This window comes from Montipora capricornis, chromosome 13 (genome assembly GCF_036669925.1).
Source record: "Montipora capricornis isolate CH-2021 chromosome 13, ASM3666992v2, whole genome shotgun sequence".
In the NCBI taxonomy this organism is placed as follows: Eukaryota; Metazoa; Cnidaria; class Anthozoa; order Scleractinia; family Acroporidae; genus Montipora; species Montipora capricornis.
In genome coordinates, this window is record NC_090895.1 from 49760028 (window position 1) to 49780027 (window position 20000).

General features: G+C 39.1%; 1 protein-coding gene and 1 non-coding gene across 2 annotated transcripts in view; one reads left to right on the forward strand and one right to left on the reverse strand.

Annotated features, from left to right (window-relative positions):
• Nucleotides 1-18355, forward strand: part of LOC138029646 (uncharacterized) — a 104066-nt gene extending 85711 nt beyond the window's left edge. The window contains exons 21-24 of the mRNA XM_068877352.1: nucleotides 9248-9322; nucleotides 13922-14045; nucleotides 15102-15212; nucleotides 16700-18355. Coding sequence (XP_068733453.1) covers nucleotides 9248-9322; nucleotides 13922-14045; nucleotides 15102-15212; nucleotides 16700-16775 — 386 coding nt within the window. The 3' untranslated portion in view covers nucleotides 16776-18355. The remainder of the gene's footprint in view (nucleotides 1-9247; nucleotides 9323-13921; nucleotides 14046-15101; nucleotides 15213-16699) is intronic.
• Trnat-agu (transfer RNA threonine (anticodon AGU)) lies at nucleotides 12609-12681 on the reverse strand. Its single transcript has one exon. It is a non-coding gene; the product is annotated as a tRNA-Thr (tRNA).
• Nucleotides 18356-20000: the final 1645 nt, after the last annotated feature.

Genomic DNA, 20000 nt, shown 5'->3' on the forward strand with positions numbered 1-20000 from the left:
CCCCTTCATTCATTTGTTATTCAACCGCTGCGACCACTAACCTTGTGTTCTCTGACGAAGCGTTAACGCTCAAAAAGTCAGCTTTTAGAATCTCTGTACGGTGGCCAATTTACAATATCAACCCCGTTGATAACACCAAATTTTTGTATACGACTTCCCCCCCGACGCAGCACCACAGTTTCTTTAGAACCTACCCCTTCATTCATTTGTTATTCCACCGCTGCGACCACTAACCTTGTGTTCTCTGACGAAGGGCTAACGCTCGAAATGTCAGCTTTTAGAATCTCTGTACGGTGGCCAATTTACATTATCAACTCCGTTGATAAAACCAAATTTTTGTATACTTAACCGGTATTGTTCGATTGTTGTTCCCATGCAGGCGGCAGACAACAGTAAGAGTACGAAATACTATTCTTTGAGAGTGCAAGACTCTTATTCAATGCAAGTATTTTTTAGGGTACAATAACTCTTTCAGTTTGAGGTGTAACCCACACCGATACTTCAAGCCGATAAATATTACAGGGTAGATATCTAAGGCACTCAAGAGGAAACCTGATGTTAAGGATTTGCTAGAAATATCTATATTATGTATTATGTATGGGGACTCGGTTTATCGCATTGTTGAATCATAAATAAGGTAAAAACGGCTCCCATTTCTTTGGAATTGTTTGGGTGTTTTCAATGGAATCGTTCACATACTCATTGTTTTCAATTTGATAAATATGCTTAAAATAACGAAGAAAATCATCTAGTTTGGGTTTTCTTTCTCTGTGTCGGCATAACTAGATGCAATATTTGGCGCTCACAAGGCAAAAATTTATTTGGAGTTTGTTTTTAGTCAGGTTATCTGGCCTCAGATCCAACGCAATATCTTCTTGCAATAAAACATCAATAACCTGACAATCTTGCAGCCACGAAAGCACACTATACCAAAAAGTTCTAGTGTTTTCACACTTCCAAAAAACGTGCAGCAAATTTTCTGTTTCGGATTGGCAAAAAGAGCATTTTTCGCTTTCCACTACTCCTATCTTTTTAAGAAAATTATTGGTTGCCAAACGGCGATGTAAAAATTTAAAATTGAAGGTTACGAGTTTCGAGTTTTTGGTACATTGAATGGCCAACTGGTAAGCTGCTTTCCAATCAATCTTTTCATCTTGTGGGAAGTTAAGGTCATTGCCCCATTTCTCCTGACACGAAAGAGGTTGCGCACTTTTGAAAGAGATTAACTTCTTATATACAAGTCTAGTTGGCTTTGCACACTGACTCTAGAAATTTCGTAAACATACATTCATATTTGTGGTATACCTCGTTTTTATGAAGACTTTTGATTGCAGAAACTATTCCAAAGTAGTCAAGGAACCTGATTTTAAGGTTATATTTGTTTTGAAAATCAGTCCAAGTGAGAAAGCTGGTGGAGTTGTCCCATAGATGTTCAACCTTTGTTACACCTTTAGCGTACCAATCTTTACAAAAAACAGGTCTATTACCGATCCGTATCAAGGAATTGGACCACAATGGCAACGACCTCAAATGATCCTCAGATGACACTTTTGCCTCAAAAAAAAGAAATTCACTCCAGATTTCCAGAATTTCCTTAACAAAGGAGCAAGATATTGTGGTCAAGCTTGAAATATCCTTTTTATTCAAATTACTTCTTAATAGTACGTCTCCTCCATACTGTTAAAGTTCCAAGTCAATAAAGGTTTTCCAGTTACCACGGTTATTAATGTGATTGTCAAGGTACTTTTTGGTCCAAGTGGCTTTTAAGGATTCGTTGAAAGAAAATATATCCATCATTTTTATTCCTCCTTCTGCGATATCGTTTATCACAACATTTCTTTTTATTTTGTCGCCTTTACCGCTCCACAAAAAATTAAAGAAAATTGTGTTGATTTCCTTCAATACTTTTTCATTTGTTCCCAAAGAGGAAAGAATATATACTAATTGAGATGCAGCAAGACTCTTTATTACCGTGATTTTCCCTATAAGGCTAAGCCTGCGAAATTTCCAGCAACCTAAGATCGCTCTTACTTTTTCTAGTTTCTCATTGTAATTGTGAAGCATGGTTATATCTGGATTTGTCGAGAGCCATACACCAAGAGTTTTGACCTTTTCTCTTTGCCATTTGAAGTCAGCGTCAGGGCATAGCTAAAGAGGCGAGTTCGCCTTGGACCCTATCCATAAGGCCTCTGTTTTTTTGCTATTGAGTCTGAGGCCAGATGCCCTGCCAAAACTATCCAAAAGCTCTATAGACTCTTTAGAGATTCCTCAGAACCGTCTAAAACAAGTGTTGTATCATCGGCGTACTGACTCAATTTAATCTCGGTGTCCTTTAAAGTTATGCCCCTGACTCAGGGGTCTGTATGCACGAGCATAAGACCCCAAAAACTGAGTGAATTTCGAAGGAAGAATGGATGCATTTGTAGGCAAAATAAAGAAAAAACGAAATAATGAGCGAGAGGTAGTAAGGGGTGATCTGTTTGAAGATCAAGGTCAATGCAGAGATCCTTTCTTGGATTTGTTTTTTTATTTTCTCACCCAAGAAGAGCACTGGTAATTCTCAAGGTTTAATACGTTTGTCAAATAATTCTGTATCACGGGCGATGTATAAAGAGAGAGAACAAATTACGTGCAGGTCACTTAATAGCACTTGATAGCACGTCTTTTACATGATGCCTTACCTCCCGATTATTCCGCGAAAATTTTTAGGTTTGGATGAAAATCACAATATTTTCCCCGGAAAATTATTTAAAGGTAATTCGTGACCTTTCTGATATTGGTTTTAATTAGCTACCAAAATTAGATTATCAAATTTCAAATTTAAGTTCTTTTTATTTACCATATATCTCAGCAACTTTCAGTCTACAAAGAATTTTCATCTAAAATGAAGTTTACTTCCACCTGTCAGGAATTTATATTTTAAATTTTATGCAAAATTTCGGCATTAAACATCTCGATGACTATCTTTAAAAGGACGAGCGGGGAACTGGGAATCTTTAAAATGGGGAATCTTTAAAAGACCCTATGCTGGCCGGAAACCAACAAAAACATCTGTCTCTGAGTTTCCCACACAAGCCTGGGAAACTCAACAAAAATTACAATAGTGCTTTATCCAATACTGTTCAGATTCCATGAAAATACATCACTTTTTAGCAAACATTACAGCTCTCTCGGGCACCGTGTAAATGTCGCGTCATGCAAACCTTAAAAATTCAAGGTTTGTCTGTAACAAAACGAAGAACCCATTGTGTGTGCCATTTATCTGTCGTTAAGTAGTACATCTTTCCATTAGTACTTGATAACGGTAGGACTAATATTTATCGCTGCGAAACTCAATTTAAAAACTTCACAGACTGGAGTTAAGATGAATCAAGGCGGTTCGATTCTTCTGTCGGCGTAGCGGATCTCAAAGAGTAAGAATCGAGATTTGAACCGCTCCACTAGTCCGCTAAACAGATAATCAGTAATTCCCAGAGCTTCCCGCTTTTAAAGATTCCCTATTTTAAAAAGATTTCCGCTTTTAAAGATTCCCCGTTTTAAAGATTCCCGCTTTTAAAGATTCCCCATTCCCCGCTTCCCCGTTCTTTGTTTTAAAGATAGCCTCATCTCGATCTCGACGCGCCAAAAATATGCATATCCCGTCTATTGGCACATGTCAAAGTGTAAAGTTGTTTTGTAAGACGAAAAAAATTACCTTGCCTAAAAACCCACTCTAAAGCGTACTTTTCATATGTCGGGAAAATCCCAGACGATCGGGGATTTCACAGTTTCCCGACCGTACCAGATTTTGTCGACATATCGGAAAATCGCCAGACGCTTGTCCCAGATTCTCCCGATAGTGGCTTCGGCGGAAAATGGAAAGTGCGATTTAGAGGATTGGTAACGAGCTAAAACCATCGCCGACTTCTCTGACAGTTTTCATATGTCGGGAATGATCGCAGACGATTGCAAAAATCTGGGACACGTCGGGAAAATAGAAGCGCTTCCTATTTTCCCGATTCCCAGATTATCGGGAATGTCTACGACTTATGGTTTTCGTTAGTCGGCAAAATCTGAGACGGTCGCGAAACTGCGAAATCCCCAACATATGAAAACTAGGCTTAATGTCGTCTTGCTTCAACTTGCTACCAAAACAAGTTTGTTTATGCATCTCGGAAGCTTTCAATATGCCAGCCTGAGAAGTTTACCTCTACCTGTGAGAAACTTATATTTTCAAATTCAGCAAAACAAAACCAGTGGTCAATTGATTGTGATATTTTGGCATAAGAGGTCTCGACATGACAAAAATATACACATCGCGTCGGCAAGTGTCACTTGTCTTTGATGACAAGTGATGAGATTTCTACAAAATGTTTCGAAATTCGAAAATATCAGACATCTTACTGGAATATCAACATGAAACCTCCTTGGAGAGGTTTCATGGGCATTTTGACTCCAAAGGCTGGAATCAAAAACGTGAAAAGAATATTTGTAAAAAGCTTTAAACAATAAATAAAAAGGCATGCAATGTATTTAGTTTTATACACAAACCAAAGCAAACGATCGATCTCCAGTCAGAATTCCAAAGAAAATTTACCTTTTTATCTTAAAATTCCTCAAAAAGGCTTTAGTAAAGTATCACTTTAATACCAGTTCGGTTTTTTAAATATCCTGCACACCGTTAATTTCCTCCCCAAATATCCCATATCCCTGTAAGTTTTTTATCTAAATATCCCGTATTCCTGACAACCCCTAATGGGAACACGTTGTTTTCACTGGCAAATTTAGTAGCAGTAATAATAAGAAATGACCTCTTTTTGTTTTAATCTGTCCACATTTTCCGAAGTTTACCCGTGGTTGTAGTTCCCTGTAACTGGACAATTTGTGTTAACTGTTTGTGCATCCCACGGATACGCCCTTATAGGCGTCTTGTTTTTGTGTACGAAAATTCAAAGTTGCACGCATGGTCTTAATCTATTTTAGTATTTGTGTGGGCGTTTTCTTTCCCGAAAACATTTCGAATGACAATTTTAGCAACTATATATGGGAAATATAAGGTGGTCGACATTTTCAACGACTGACAACGCAAAAGAAATTATAGTTCTTTCTCGTATGATTTGCTGCTAAGTAATACCCTTCGAACTCAGTTACCATAAAAGCTAGATTCGACGTTTACAAGTGAATTCTAAATCTTTTTGGTTCGTTTTTAAACGTGGCTTTTAAAGTTGTTACAGCAACGGGAAGTGAATTTTGGCTAACAAGGTTAACTTAACGACTCGAATCGAAACTATTGAATGTATGATATTATCATGTACATGAAGTTTACGACATATCTGATTCTGCTTTAATTTGTACTTTAAAAAAATATGACAACTGAATGTGTCGGTCTAAGCAAGAGATAAAACGCTTGGAGGGTCTTTTCTAGTCACGTAAGCATGGTATTATGTTTTTCAATAATAACTTGAATTGGATTTTTCTATCCTCTTATCATAGTTAAATAATTGCACTTTGATGCGATCAAACTGATAGCTCAGTGTGCACACCGTAGATAAAAACACTATGCCTACAATGTCGAGGGTTCAATTATTGACAGATTTATAATGTTAAATTTCAACGTTAAACTTTCAAATTCTTTAGAAAACGGAGAAAGAGCTATTGTTCTACCCTGTAATTTGGTGGAATCGCTTTCTTGCCAATCGAGCGATTGCAAACAGGTTGTGAGTCAATTCAAGGAGAGTCTTCAGTGCAGTCAAGCCTCACTGGACACTGGGTGTTTGCTTTTGGTAGAAGGCATTCTACCAAAATGATTGATTGATTGATTGAAGGACCAAATCATAGACATGAATTTATCGTTAAATAAATGACTTAATGAATAAATTATGAGTGAGTAGAGGAACTCCAAAAAAAGCGAATAGAGTTGTATTTAAACAGGATGTTTTCTTTCGGTGATTGAAAGTATGTGGCTGTCTTTATGTTTAGAGGTATTCTGTTCCAAATCTCGCTCTAAACTTTTCATAATTCTTGGTCGGGGTTAACGAAGGTTATGTGGTTTTATTGATATGTTATCAGTAACGTTCTAGGAAAAGGAACATCATTAACCACCAGCACCTAAATTAGCTGTCGTCTTTAATGTAAATACAGATAACTAACAAATCCTAAAAAATACTTGAAATTGGCGACTATTTCTCTTGTTTGTACGGATCGGGCACGGAGACATCCCTTACCGATCGGATGCTGGTGTTTTTAAGGTGAGAATTCCACTGGTTTGGCGTAAGTTCCAGCCTAAAGTGGACTAGGTCACGTGCCGGCGGCTGATTGCTGCATGCCTTGTCTCCTTGTTTAATTCTAAACGCCGAGGTCAAATATAGCGCTTAAAACAACACATGACTCAGTTAACATTTTCATCAAACTTTGATTGAATCATTTGCTTTAAATTCTTCATGTTGGAACAAATTGTAGCCACCGTATTGTTCATCAGTATTTCTTCTATAAATAACAAAAGATCGATGCCGATCCGAGTACCGTATTATTCATCAGTATTTCTTCTATAAATAGCAAAAGAACGATGCTCTGATTTTACTAACAGAGGGTTGTCTGTCTGTGGTTTTTATTGGCCTCTCAGTAGCCTGCAGTGCAGGCGGATTTTGGCGGGGCGAGTGGATAAAAATTTACATCGGATTTTCAGGCCGCCATCTTGAAATAGAAAAACAGTGGAGAGTTGGGGCGAGGTAAAAAGTTTACCAAGCGTGGGAGGGAGAAAGAAAAATTGGGGAAGGCCGCCCCCCACCCCCTCCGACAGTCTGTCATTCTCGCCCCAGTTCTCCCAGTCTGCAGCGAATCCAAAATGGCGGCAAAACACTCCAAAGATCGAAAGATGAAAACCACCAAAACCGCCTGCACTGCAGCCTACAATCCCGGTCAAAAAGATCGTGACACCAAAGCATGTTTGAACCCCCCTCCCCCGTGACAATGTTGATGGCGTAAAAACTGTCGGGCTCCTGGAAAAACGCCGTTCTCTTTGCAACATTGAATAGGGGGAAGGGGTAATCTGCTACTCAGCGTGAGGTGTCCCCTTTATTTTTGTCTGAGATTGTGTGTAGCTGCGTGTCACGCGAGCTGTAGTTAGTAATTGAATGAAAAGGTCATGGGAGCTATTTATGTGAAGTGTCTGTACAAGTGGGGTGTATGCATATTATGGAAATGATTGAATTTTGCTAGATATATTTAACGAGTATGAAGAGGCCAGTAGTTCAAATAAATGAACGACTTGAGGGAAATAATTTCTCGTCAAGGAGGTCTCACTTTTAATTAGGTTAACAGAGTTTATTTACAGTTGTCAATTCTTGTACATGTTGTTGTTAATTGTGTGCGAAGTGGAGACTTCCTAACTCGTTCTTTGATGAACACTAAAAGATCATTTCTGTTCAGATAGTTGAAAATGTAACGGTGTTGTGATACTTCTTGAGTCGAAATGGGTACATTTTGGGCACTGAGATATAATCTATGGAGGGCAGCGGTGTTCTTCGTAGAAGGCAATTGAGAAGTGTGTACCTCGTGACGTTTCGCGGAATTTATACTCGGGCCTTCTTAAAAAAGGGCAGATTTTAGTAAACAGTGAAGGCACTATGAAATGAAGTTTGCTTCCGAAACTCACAACTACGGTAAACAAGTGCCAAGTAGACGAACGATTAACAACATATAGGAAGAAGGAACGATTAACCATTTGATAGACGAACGATTAACCATTTTATAGCGCCAGTACTGAAGAGCAGGAGGTTTAGAGTGATCGGTTTACTTGTGATGCTATTTTACATAATAGGTAAAATCGTTTATTCAGTTGAAAACTGTACAACCCTGAAAACTCTTCGTGTTGCAAACAGCCAAAGTGGTTAACCGTCATTATAAATAATCCGCACTTCATAGCTGATTAATTATGCTAAAGCACGGTTAACCAATTGCAAGACTCACCATTTCACTGAAACGGGAGAAATACGCACAAAAGTGCAGTGAACTGAAACTTTGTGTTGACAATTTTTGTTCAATGGCATAAACGACAGCGCAACACTTCGGCTTGTCGGGAAATTAGGAATGCAAATGGTTAATCGTAGGTGGTTAACCGTATTCGGATTTATGGTAAGTCGCCTGTTTGGTCCCACTGTTACGGCGCGTACACTAAAGAACACAGGACAAAAAATACGGATGTTTGAGTTACTTATGATTATAACCGTTGTTGTAAACAGGCTATGGCTTTGTAACAAAACATATATTGTAGCTTAGCGGGTGAATTTCCATTGAAGTGACTAGGACAAATTACAGTACAGAGAACTCTGTTCAGTCACCATAGTTTATCCCAATGTACTCTGTTATATGCCCTGATATTGCAGTGATACGGCTTGTCTCTCTAGAAACTTTGAAATAATCAAAAGATAGTTGTTGGTTCTACAGAAATCGTTTGTTAATATCGTATACGACGGCCACGACTCGTAATGACAGCATCTAATCGCTTGCCATCTTCATCACGCAATTTGGCCAAGCATCTCAGAAGTAAACGCCCCTGTCTACCTGTCAGTTTTCTCGGACGTCCGCGTTGTAAAGTTGAAGTCTTGCTTTTACAGCGGTTCAGGATTTTTTCTCGCGCTGTCGCTGGATTATTCTCCAAACAACTCCACGTGAAACATTACAATGAAGTGCCGTTTTTCGAATTGACATTCCCTTAACACGAGCACGTGTGTTATTATCAATCCACCGCCGAGAAACCATTTTTATCGCCTTTCAGCTAAGTCCTGTATCGTGCAGTTGCAATCTCTCCCTAAATACATCTGCAACTACACAGAAAACATGTTCCAGAACATATTCGGCAACAATTAGACACATATTCCTCATCCAAAGCATAGGAGCACTCACCCAAATGACGCGAGGACAAACGTGGCACATCCATATCTTTACAACCAAACCGCAACGAGATCTCTGTAGAACTTTCTACAGTTCTGTAATCAACACAATCCCGGTCAAAAAGATCGTGACACCAAAGCATGTTTGAACCCCCCTCCCCCGTGACAATGTTGATGGCGTAAAAACTGTCGGGCTCCTGGAAAAACGCCGTTCTCTTTGCAACATTGAATAGGGGGAAGGGGTAATCTGCTACTCAGCGTGAGGTGTCCCCTTTATTTTTGTCTGAGATTGTAGCCTCTCAGCCTTTGGATTTAAAAAGATCATTGCTTAAGAACTTTTCAACATAACAGTTAAGACTTTTGCCTTGTTATTTCAGGTCCATTGCTACCTGAAAATCTACAGATTCAGGACATGTCTCAACAGAGAACCGATCTCACTGTCGCCCAAACTGGTAAGATGCAGAAGTTTAAAACACTATCCTCAAAACAATATTCTTGACAAAGATCTTTGGCTACTTCCCGACATCAAAATAATCCTCTTTGAAGCTATATCACCGAAAGATGACTTGTTGTGTTGTATCAGACCGGGGTTGGAACCCTAAACAAAGAAACGGCGGCCATGTTTGAGCCCCGGCCAAATCCTCAGGGAATTTATCTGTATTATTGTGCAAACGTTTTCTTTTGTTTTCCTTGAAAAACATGGCTGTTAATCTCGTGAATGAAAACCAACAATTGCTTGTAGAAAGGGCACTTTTGCAACAAACTCTATTAATAGTACGCGATTGAATTTGTGACTTTAAACTCATATTTGCGGGTCATTTTCCCTTGTTTTGTGAACTCTAATAGACCTTGTTCATAAATGGCGGTCAATTTATAATTCTTTTGTCGAAGTGCAAATTAGCCTACCAAGCCTCCATACCATACAGTGAATTGAAAAGAATTCTTGCTTTCAAATGAGGCTTGGTAGGCTAATTTGCACGTGGACAAAAGAATTACAGATGTGAATAAGGTTTATAATTGCCATCGCATTTCTTCAATTTGTTTTGTCTGGATTTGGCGATTGATCAAAAACACTCCAGTTGCAGAAAAAAAACCAAGCAGTAACCTAAAATTAGAACTCGAACTGTCAGGTGCCAGTACATAGCATGGTATAACAAAAGAGCGTTTTTTTACTCACGTGATAAGCGGCTATGCCTTTTTTTGGATGTTGCAAGTACAATAGCCTGCGTAGCAGACGCCAAAACTTTATTCCACGCGCCTATAACAGCGCCAGCTACGCAGGCTACCGTCATAACGAGCCGCACGCTCTTAGCAACCAAAAAAAGGCTGGGGCATCCAGCTGAGAAATGGGAGTAAACCTCCTGTATCTCAGCTGGATGCCCAGTTCCTTGCAACATTTCATTCCCATTGTATTCCAGTAATCTATCATCGCAAATCGTTTGAGGCGTCAACTTTCACGGAATCATGTCATCATCTGAGGACCTTAAGTTAATTAAAGGAACGGTATAAAATTAAAAGATGTGCATTGACGCAAGCCCTCAAACTAGCGATGAGAAAACGCACTCTCCGTGTTTCATTAACACGATTGCAAAGGATTCTGACGATATTTTTTATATGTCGGGATAAACAAAGACCATCAGCGGTTTCACCGTCTCCCGAGAATTCGGAATGTTCTTTAAGTGTCAGAGAGAATCTCGGGCGTCCTTTCCACTGATTTTTCTCGATTAAAATAAAGGGAAATACGTTCAATAGTGACATATAAAACTTGAGATTTCCTTCAAAGTTAAGAAAATAATAAAAGATGTACATATTTTTTAATTCGAAATATAGGTCCATTTAAGCTCTGTGAGATGAGTCTAGAACTAACAAATCCAAAATAAACTGATCAAGCAGCCAGGCTGATGGCAAATGGGACGTTCATGAAAATTTTTTCAGAGAGGATTGCCGGCTCAGGTTGAGATCTTGGCGAGCGGATACTACAAACAGGCCCTACGTTACGTAGTTCCACTGAGTCTGTGAACAAATCAAAATAGAGTTGTTGGTAACACTGGCAATCAATACTATTAAACAAAAGTTGATTTAAGTTATTGTTCTGGTAACTTGACAAAATCCGTGGCAAATAATGTTCCAAATTCAGTGTTCAAAGAGATTGGAAACCCTCGGGAAGGAGATATATCGTAATTGAGCTGGATGCGTACGGGAATGTGTGAATACGGAGCTTGTGTGGAAGTTGAATTAAACTGTTTTGTTTGTGTTTTTTTTTGTTTTTTTTTGTTTTTGGTGCTCGTAAGTCAAGCTGTCCGCTATAGAAGATCTGGACTGTACGTAATAATTAAAGGAAATTAATGACGCTGAAACTGTAAACAATCGTCACCAAAAACAAAGCGCAACACATTGGGCTAGTACGAACGTCACTGACACTGATGTCATCTAGTACATCTAACATCAGAGTACACTATATTAATGGCTCCTCATCATTAAGAATATTCACGCCGCCCAAAGAAAAACAATGCTGCCCAGATCCCTGTGATACTTGCGGCTCTTCAACAAGATCTAACCAATGCCTAACAAAAAACTGTGTATACAAAATCAAATGCTCGCACTGCGACACGCTTTATATCGGTGAAACAAGTAGAACTGTCGGATCCAGAATAAAAGAACGTATCAGAATGGTGAAACAGACGGTTTATTCACATTTGATCAATCACAACAAACCATCCATGCAAGATGTCTCTTGGGTAATCGTCCACAGGAACATCCACAACATCCGCACGCGTAAAACCATTGGAGCGCTAGAAATCCGCAAGCACGAGAACGTCATGAATGGCTGCATTGGGCGAACTCTAAAGATATATTAACACCATCAAATTAATGAGCCTTGACTTTCCACTATTGTACTAGGTTCTTTACATAAACCAATCTTGTATTCATAATCTTCATTCACTGACGAAGCTCTAAACGGCGAAGCGTTTGAAGTATATATATATATATGTAATGAGGAATAAACTTCTTGAGGCAAATATGTTTGTAATCGGTTTAATACTTCAAACGTTTCGCCGTTTAGAGCTTGTATATATCTATGAACATATCTATGAGTATATATCTAATTATGAGTATATATTTATATAATGAGGAATAAACTTCTTGAGGCAAATATGTTTGTAATCGGTTTAATACTTCAAACGCTTCGCCGTTTAGAGCTTCGTCAGTGAATGAAGATTATGAATACAAGATTGGTTTATGTAAAGAACCTAGTACAATAGTGGAAAGTCAAGGCTCATTAATTTGATGGTGTTAATATATGCTACCAATGCAGCCATTCATAACGTTCTCATGCTTGCGGATTTCTAGCGCTTCAATGGTTTTACGCCTGCAGATGTCGTGGATGTTCCTGTGGAGGATTTCCCAAGAGATATCTTGCATGGATGGTTTGTTGTGGTTGATCAAATGTGAATAAACCGTCTGTTTCACCATTCTGATATGTTCTTTTATTCTGGATCCGATAGTTCTAAGCGTGTCGCAGTGCGAGCATTTGATTTTGTATACAGTTTTTTGTTAGGCATTGGTTAGATCTTGTTGAAGAGCCGCAAGTATCACAGTGTACTCTGATGTTATTGATGTTATATATAGTGTACTCTGATGTTATATATACAGTTTATGTTATATATACAGTTTATACAGTTATATATACGTTTATGTAAAAACTCAACACTGGACAACTTCAGCGGAAAACTGTATTGCCCTGAGCGGGATTTGAACCCACGTCCCCCTGATCACTAGTCGGGTGTGATGACCACTACACTATCAGGACAACCATGCTGGCAACATGGCTGATTGATCACTTAATTGTGGCATTTACGTGGGACTCCCTAAGGGCCAGTTTTTCTATATGTTGCCGGTAAAATCCGTTCTCAGGTTGAGTCCTTTTTTTACCTGTGATCGTCATTTTTACCTTGGTGAAGAAACTTCTTTTGGAGTCTGAATTAAGGCTTGAGAAAAATTAGGTTAGTATTAGTTTTGGTTGCCATGAATGGATATCAGTTGATTATATAACAGTAAATAATGAAAATATCCGTGCTGACTTGAGCATGTTCGTCGTTGTAGTGTAGTGGTGAAGACACAGTCATAATTATAGGTCTGGAGGGTCCTAGTTCGGGTACTGGTAAGTGTATGGTACAGTTCTTTGTTCCCTTGCTATGTTGTAATGTTTAGACGGAATGGAATATAGTAACCGATAAAATGATACGAAACATGATGAAGATATGTTGAGATTCGTAAGACAGAGCTTGAGGGAAGGTATAGGTGTCTTGAGTCCTTTTTGGGGGGGTTGATAGCTGATTGAGACTAGGTAGAGTGCATATTCAACCTACAACGTAAGTAAAAACCGATTCAACCTGAGACCGGATTTGACCGACTAAATATATACCTTATATTTATTTGTATGGAACACGTGGCAAAAAGGCAATCTTTAATTAAGTGATTGCCGAAACAAACGTAACATCAATTACAGGTCACAGACGTCAATTGATCATGTTCAAGTTTCGAATTTCTTTAATAACTATCTAACTGGATAAATGAAATGAATAAATAAAGGAAAAAATAAGTTACTAATGAATGATGAAAACATGAAAACGCTTTATAGGAATGCTATGGATGAAATCAAATAAGCTGTAAAATTTCCTCTGAGGTTTTCAGTGAAAGAATGAGGCGGTTTTTATGTTAAGAGTTGTTTTGTTCCATATGTCACTCTGGATTTGCGATAATTGATCCTTAGTCTTGATATAAACAAAGGCCTCTGTAGCCTCTTTAGCTAGCATGCGCAAAATCCAAAAGCACTTGATATTTGAACCAAAATGAAGACACTATGTTTAATTAACAATAGATTTACATCGATGCAAAAGAATGATAAATCTGTACCGTTTTGTGAAAGTTGGTTTGTTGAATTTTTCTCCATGCAGTAGTAATTTTTGGGACTAAAGAGAGATTTGTTTTTTAGTCCATTCAAGATAATTAGCCAATGTTGCTCTGTTTTCTTATCTGCTTTTTATCAGTCGTTTGTGTCAAAGAATTAGACGTAAACGTAAACGCTGAGTTTAAACTTGATGTCCATCCCGGAGCCGTTGCTGCGGTAGGAACAGGTAGTCAAGTCAACCTTGCAAATCTCCTTGATGCTACGTAAGTTCTACTAGTTCTGTAGTGGACACATTGCACATAGTCCTTGAGGCCTTAATTAATTTAATCGTACCCATTCATCTCCTTATACATTCCACTTGCCGGGCTGGCGTAGTGGTGAGAGCACTCGCCTTCCATCAATGTGGCCCGGGTTCGATTCCCAGACTCGGCGTCATATGTGGGTTGATTTTGTTGGATCTGTCCTCTGTTCTGAGAGGTTTTTCTCCGGGTACTCCGGTTTTCCCCTATCCTCCAAAACCAACATTTGATATGATTTGCGTTAATTTGTTGATTTCAGTTTATAGTGTCCTCAGTTAGTACTCCAGCGCTAGAAGACTAGACACTTAAATATTTCTACTCCACAACAAAGTACACATCATGGCCAAAACCCATTAGCTTTATATTAGCGCTTTCGGCCGAGCAGCGAGAAATGTAACGATAGGTTATGCTACTAGTTAGAACAATAAAGTGCTCTACAAGACCTAAATATGCTGCTTCAAACAACTTTACAGTCAGACAGAGGCCAGAAATAACCTGCCCCTGGGAAAAAAAAAAAACTTTTTTTTCCCCGGTAAACTGTAAGAACAAAGTTGATTGTTTACCTCCTTTCCTGTGATTTAGACTAGCCATAGACTAGCCAGGCATACCATACAGAAATGTTGAAATTTTTCTTCGTGGTGGGAAAGCAGAAAGTAGGAAAACAATAATCTCCCTGGCATCGCATCAAATTCGCTCAAGAGACGGGTTGAGTAGAAAGATTACTGAACAACATTTCTGCAAAGTACGTGGAATTATTTGCAAGATATTCGTAATTTCTTTCTTGAAAGCAAATCTGTACCTTCGTACAAACCGTTAAAGAAGACACCAGCGCACGTTATTCCACGCTTGGGTGGCCTGTGTAATGAAGTAAACCAATACTAGCACACGTTCATATTCCCGCGCTTCAAGGAAGTCACATTTATTTAATTTTAACTCTGATTGGTTCAACGCTCCTTTTGCACGTGTGGCAATCAGTCTGAAATATTAAAGTCAACAGAATCAACATTTGATTTCTTTCAGTGTCCGTCCACAACTCACCGCTGGCCAGAGCAGTTATGATATCAGTGTCTCAGGTGGTAATGCCGTCATTGGTGATAACAGCGAGCTAAATGTTGGCACTGGAGGCCCAAGGTGAGCGAAGGGTCTTTTTGTAGTTGTACTAAACTTTTTCAACATTGCGCCAGCTTCAACCATGCATGCGCCAACCATGTATGTGTTGCCGGTAAAATCCGTTCTCAGCTAGAATCTGTTTTTACCTAGGTTGAATACGCACTCAGATGAATTAAAAAACTTTTTGAGAGCGTAAATTAAGCGTAGAGAATAAATAGGGTCAGGTTAGGATTAATTTTGGTTATTAGACATGGGCATCAACTGACTTATTATACTAAAGCAAATAATCAAAAGAACTGTGTTGGGTTGAGCATGTTCGTCATTGTAGCGTAGTGGTGAAGACACTGAAGTATAGGTCTAGAAGGTCCGAGTCGAGTACCGGTAAGTGCATAGTACAGTTCTTTGGTCCCTTATTATGATGTAATGTTGATACTGAATGGATAAGTGTATGAATACATGAATTCGTACAGAAACCAATTAGATGATACGAAACATTAAGAAGCTATTAAGATATGGTGAGACGCTTGAAACAGATGGAAGGGATAGGTGTTTTCAGTCCTTTTTTGGGGGGGGGCGGGGGGGCTGAGACCTGCTTAAACTAGGTAGAGTGCATATTCAATCTAGGTAGAATGAGGATCACCAATTTAACTTAGGTAAAAACGGATTCAACTTGAGACCGGATTTGACCGACAACATATATACGATCAAGTGAAGGACTGGTAGGATCCTCGCAGTTATGAACGCAAATTTTGGCGATTGCGTAGAGAAGAAGCCTAAAGAATTCAGCACTTCAGCAGGCTTTGAACCCATGACCTCGTGATACCGGTGCAACGCTCTAACCAACTGAGCTATGAATTGGCGTTGGGGGCTGGTCATTTGTGGGTTGTAATGTTCCCGTGATGAACGAATCAACGAATGAAATGATATATGAAAGGAATCATATATTGAACTGCGGATATGAAATCAAGTGAAGCTATGATATTCGCAGTTATGAACGCAATGTATGATTTCATTCGTTGATTCATTCATCACGGGAACATTACAACCCACAAATGACCAGCTCCCAACGTCAGTGGCTTCATAGCTCAGTTGGTTAGAGCGTCGCACCGGTATCGCGAGGTCAAGGGTTCAAACTCCGTTGAAGTCCAGGCTTGTTCTCTACGCAATCGCTAAAATTGCGTCCAGAACTGCGAGGGTCATAGCTTCACTTGATTTCACATCCGCAGTTCAATATATGATTCCTTTCATATATCATTTCATTCCTTGAAACATATGTACAAGTATAGTCCAATCACCAAACAAGAATTAGTGTTTGCGTCTGTTGTGCCTATTTAACTTCACCCAGAATAATATACATATATAGAAGCCTCAGAATGATTACAGATAGGACGGTCATTATCAAACCGAACGTTTTCAACTTATTGTCATCATCGGTTTTGAAATTACCATAACCACTTTTCACTGTTTAGGACTGTTCTAACCTAAATTGTACGATCTCATATATACAGTGGATTTCCAAGTGAAAGCAGGGAACGGCAAGAACACAAGGACAATAGAGATAACAGAGTGGAAGATGTGGACTGATCGACAAAGTACAGTTGCAGATAAAGAAACAACCACTAACCTAACAATCCTACACTAACTGTCAGGTGCTCTTATATCGCATGGCATTACAAAAGAGCGTTTATTTACCAATGTGATAAGCGGCTATGCCTTTGTAACCAAAAACATTTTGCGCTCAACATGAACTTTAAAACTGCAAACCTCGACCAATTACATTTGGACAGTACTGCACACGACTCTTTTCCTGACCACTTTCTACCTTTGCCCCTTTCATCCCCATCCCCCGAATCAGTATTGAGCCCAACTAAGCTAATGACACCCAACACCATGAATGTTTGACCATTCAACATTATTATTCGAGTAAATACGGTGTGCTTTATTCATAATCTCTCTGTTTTCTCTTCCTTTACGTAAATATATAGCCTGCGAGCAAGCTCTCTCTCTCTCTGCGGTGGGAAAGAGAGAGAGGAAGAGAGAGTCTCTTCGCGGACCATTACGTTAAGTTTTCATAAATTTGTATAATAATAAAAGCTTTTAATTGAAAATAGTTTAAATTCCATTAATTAACGATTCGAGACTTGTATCATATTTTAAAGGTCTAGAAATTTGTTCTGGATATATTGATATATATACTAATAGCAAAATGATAATAGTAATAGTAGTCCTGCAAAATGAGCCGTGGCCATCTTTTGCAAACACGTGAATTCTTGATTTGCTTTGAATTCATAATCACTATTATCGTGAATTTAGGGCACTCTGTCTCAGGACTTGTGTTAGCAGAGGAAATAAAGAAATTTTAAAAAATATATCCGTGGATTGGATTTGAACCCGGAGTTTCTCTTTATAGCTATAGGAACCGCTTCTTTCCTCTACATCACTGAAGACACCGCACTCTCAGAAAACATATATTTAAGTAGTCTCCCATAGAACATCGTTGCGGAAGAGTAATTAGACCTAAGCTAGATTAATAATTGAGGCCTAAGCTTTGATTTTAAAATGGTTAGCTTTGTCGTGAAGTTTCGTAACCGACCTTGCTGAGGCAGTTAAAACAAGCGGACCTCGACCCGCATGAACTTGTATGTTTCTACACCACATGCATTCGGCCGGTCGCCGAATACGCTTGCGAGACCTTTCATAATAGCCTTCCCATATACCTAGCAGATAAACTGGAAAGGCTTCAAAAACGCGCCTTTCGTATCATCTATCCCACCTTGAGCTATTCCGAAGCGGGCGTCGGCCTGGGGCTGCCGCTATTAAGCACTCGTAGAGAGGAACTCACCACGCGCCTCTTCGATAAGATCCTTCAAGACCCCAACCACAGGCTCCATCACTTACTGCCGCCAAAGAATGAATGCCAAGTAGCTCTCAGGAAAAAGAGGACTTTCAATGTCCCTCTTTGTAAGACAAATCGCTTTAAGCGGAGCTTTTTAATGGCAAATTCTTCCCGTTCGTAGCTTTTAGTTCTCGGTGTGCAACTTTGCTTTTAATATATTTTTAGATTTAGTTTTTAAATATATTTTATAATCTTTGTTCACTTGTAAATAGCCGTAATTCAGCCCTTGGCTGCAATGGTTTTATTTAATAAAGCTATCTATCTATCTATCTATCTATCTATCTATTTATCTATCTATCTATCTATCTATCTATCTATCTTTTGCAGTGTTTAATATTGTTTGTTGCCGAGTGATAACACAGCATTATCAAATAGATTAGTTTGGTCAAGCGGTTGGGTGACGGGTCAATCAACATTCCCAGCATCGATTCCAAAACATTCGGGTTGTCTTTCGTTGTCTTTTAAAAAATATATGACCATTTCCCATAATCCATATCAAGCTTTCAGTCTTCTAAATTCATGATAATAGACCCATATTACTTAGTGTCCAAACAAAAGATTTTGCCCGTCTAACCTCTCATTATGTGTGAGCGAAGGTATGGGGACATCCCTAATCGATCAGGTGCTGGTGTCTTTAAGGTGAGAATTTCACTGGTTTGGCGTCAGTTCCAGCTTAAAGTGGACTAGGTCACGCGCCGGCGGCTGATTGCTGCCTCCCTTGTCTCCTCACAGGCGCCCCAAGCTCAGTGTGAGCATGGCGGACACAAATATAAGGTTTTGTATGAGAATCCCGATAAAAGGCTTCAGAAGATTATTATATGAAAATAATTCTCAATTAGAAAGCCTTACCTTATTGCCATTGTGGATAGCTTCCTTCCTGCGTGGTTATTTTCCAGATCCGACGCGATTTGAGCCATTTCACAATTTCGTGGTTGTCAACGGGTATAATAAAATCCCAAGGCTGGAGACCAAATTCTCAGGAGCCACCATGCAGTTAGAGTCAAATCATCCTTGATAAAATGTTCCCATGACAAAGATTGAACTTTCATTTCAACTCACAATCAACGCAATAGCACTACTGCGAGCAACGTCAGGCGGTGAATATTGCAACAAAACAGCATACTAAGGCGGTGCTGTAGCACAAAAGTGGCCACGGCTTCGACCGTTGATAACAAATTGACCCTTACCGGGGTGGCTGACCGTAGTTTGTCAACCGCAAAATTTCTTTATTCCTCTGGGTCTACTGGCGTGACTGCATTGACTCAGTCGTCCAATCACAGTCACGCCTCCTTCGTTTTGACAAACTTTAAACATTCGCGAAGCCGGAAAGCATTCAAAGATGGAGAATGAAAGCCTTAGTAAACAAACTTTTGCGCATTCATGCCGCTTTTATTAGTTAATAGGATTGTGCACGTAGTAGGCTGTTCACGATCGTAACTGTTTTTATCAAGCCTTCAAGAAATTAACATTTATTATGCCAATAAAATTTGGTCCCGAAGTTTATCAAGCGCAATTTTTTTTATTCCCCTGGGTCTCCCGACGTGACTGCATACACCTTATTCCAGAATGGCCGCCATTTAAATATTCTTTTGTTTTTATTCAAATTAGCCCTTGATGCCTCGTTCTTAAGCTTAAAATTCAAAAGAATATTTTATCTTGAACGAGGCAACAATGGCCAATTTGTATCCGCGTAAATCAGCGGCCATTTTGGAATAAGGTGTATTGACTCAAGCCTTCAAGGAATATATATTGACATGGAAATAAACTTTGTTCGCGTAGGATATTGTGCTACGAATATTTTGTGGCTGGACTTACTGAAGCCAGTGAAATTTAATTATTAGCATCTGAGAGAAAACAATCACGTCGGTAGACCCAGGGCTTTCATCTTTCGATGCTTTCGGCTTCGCCAACGT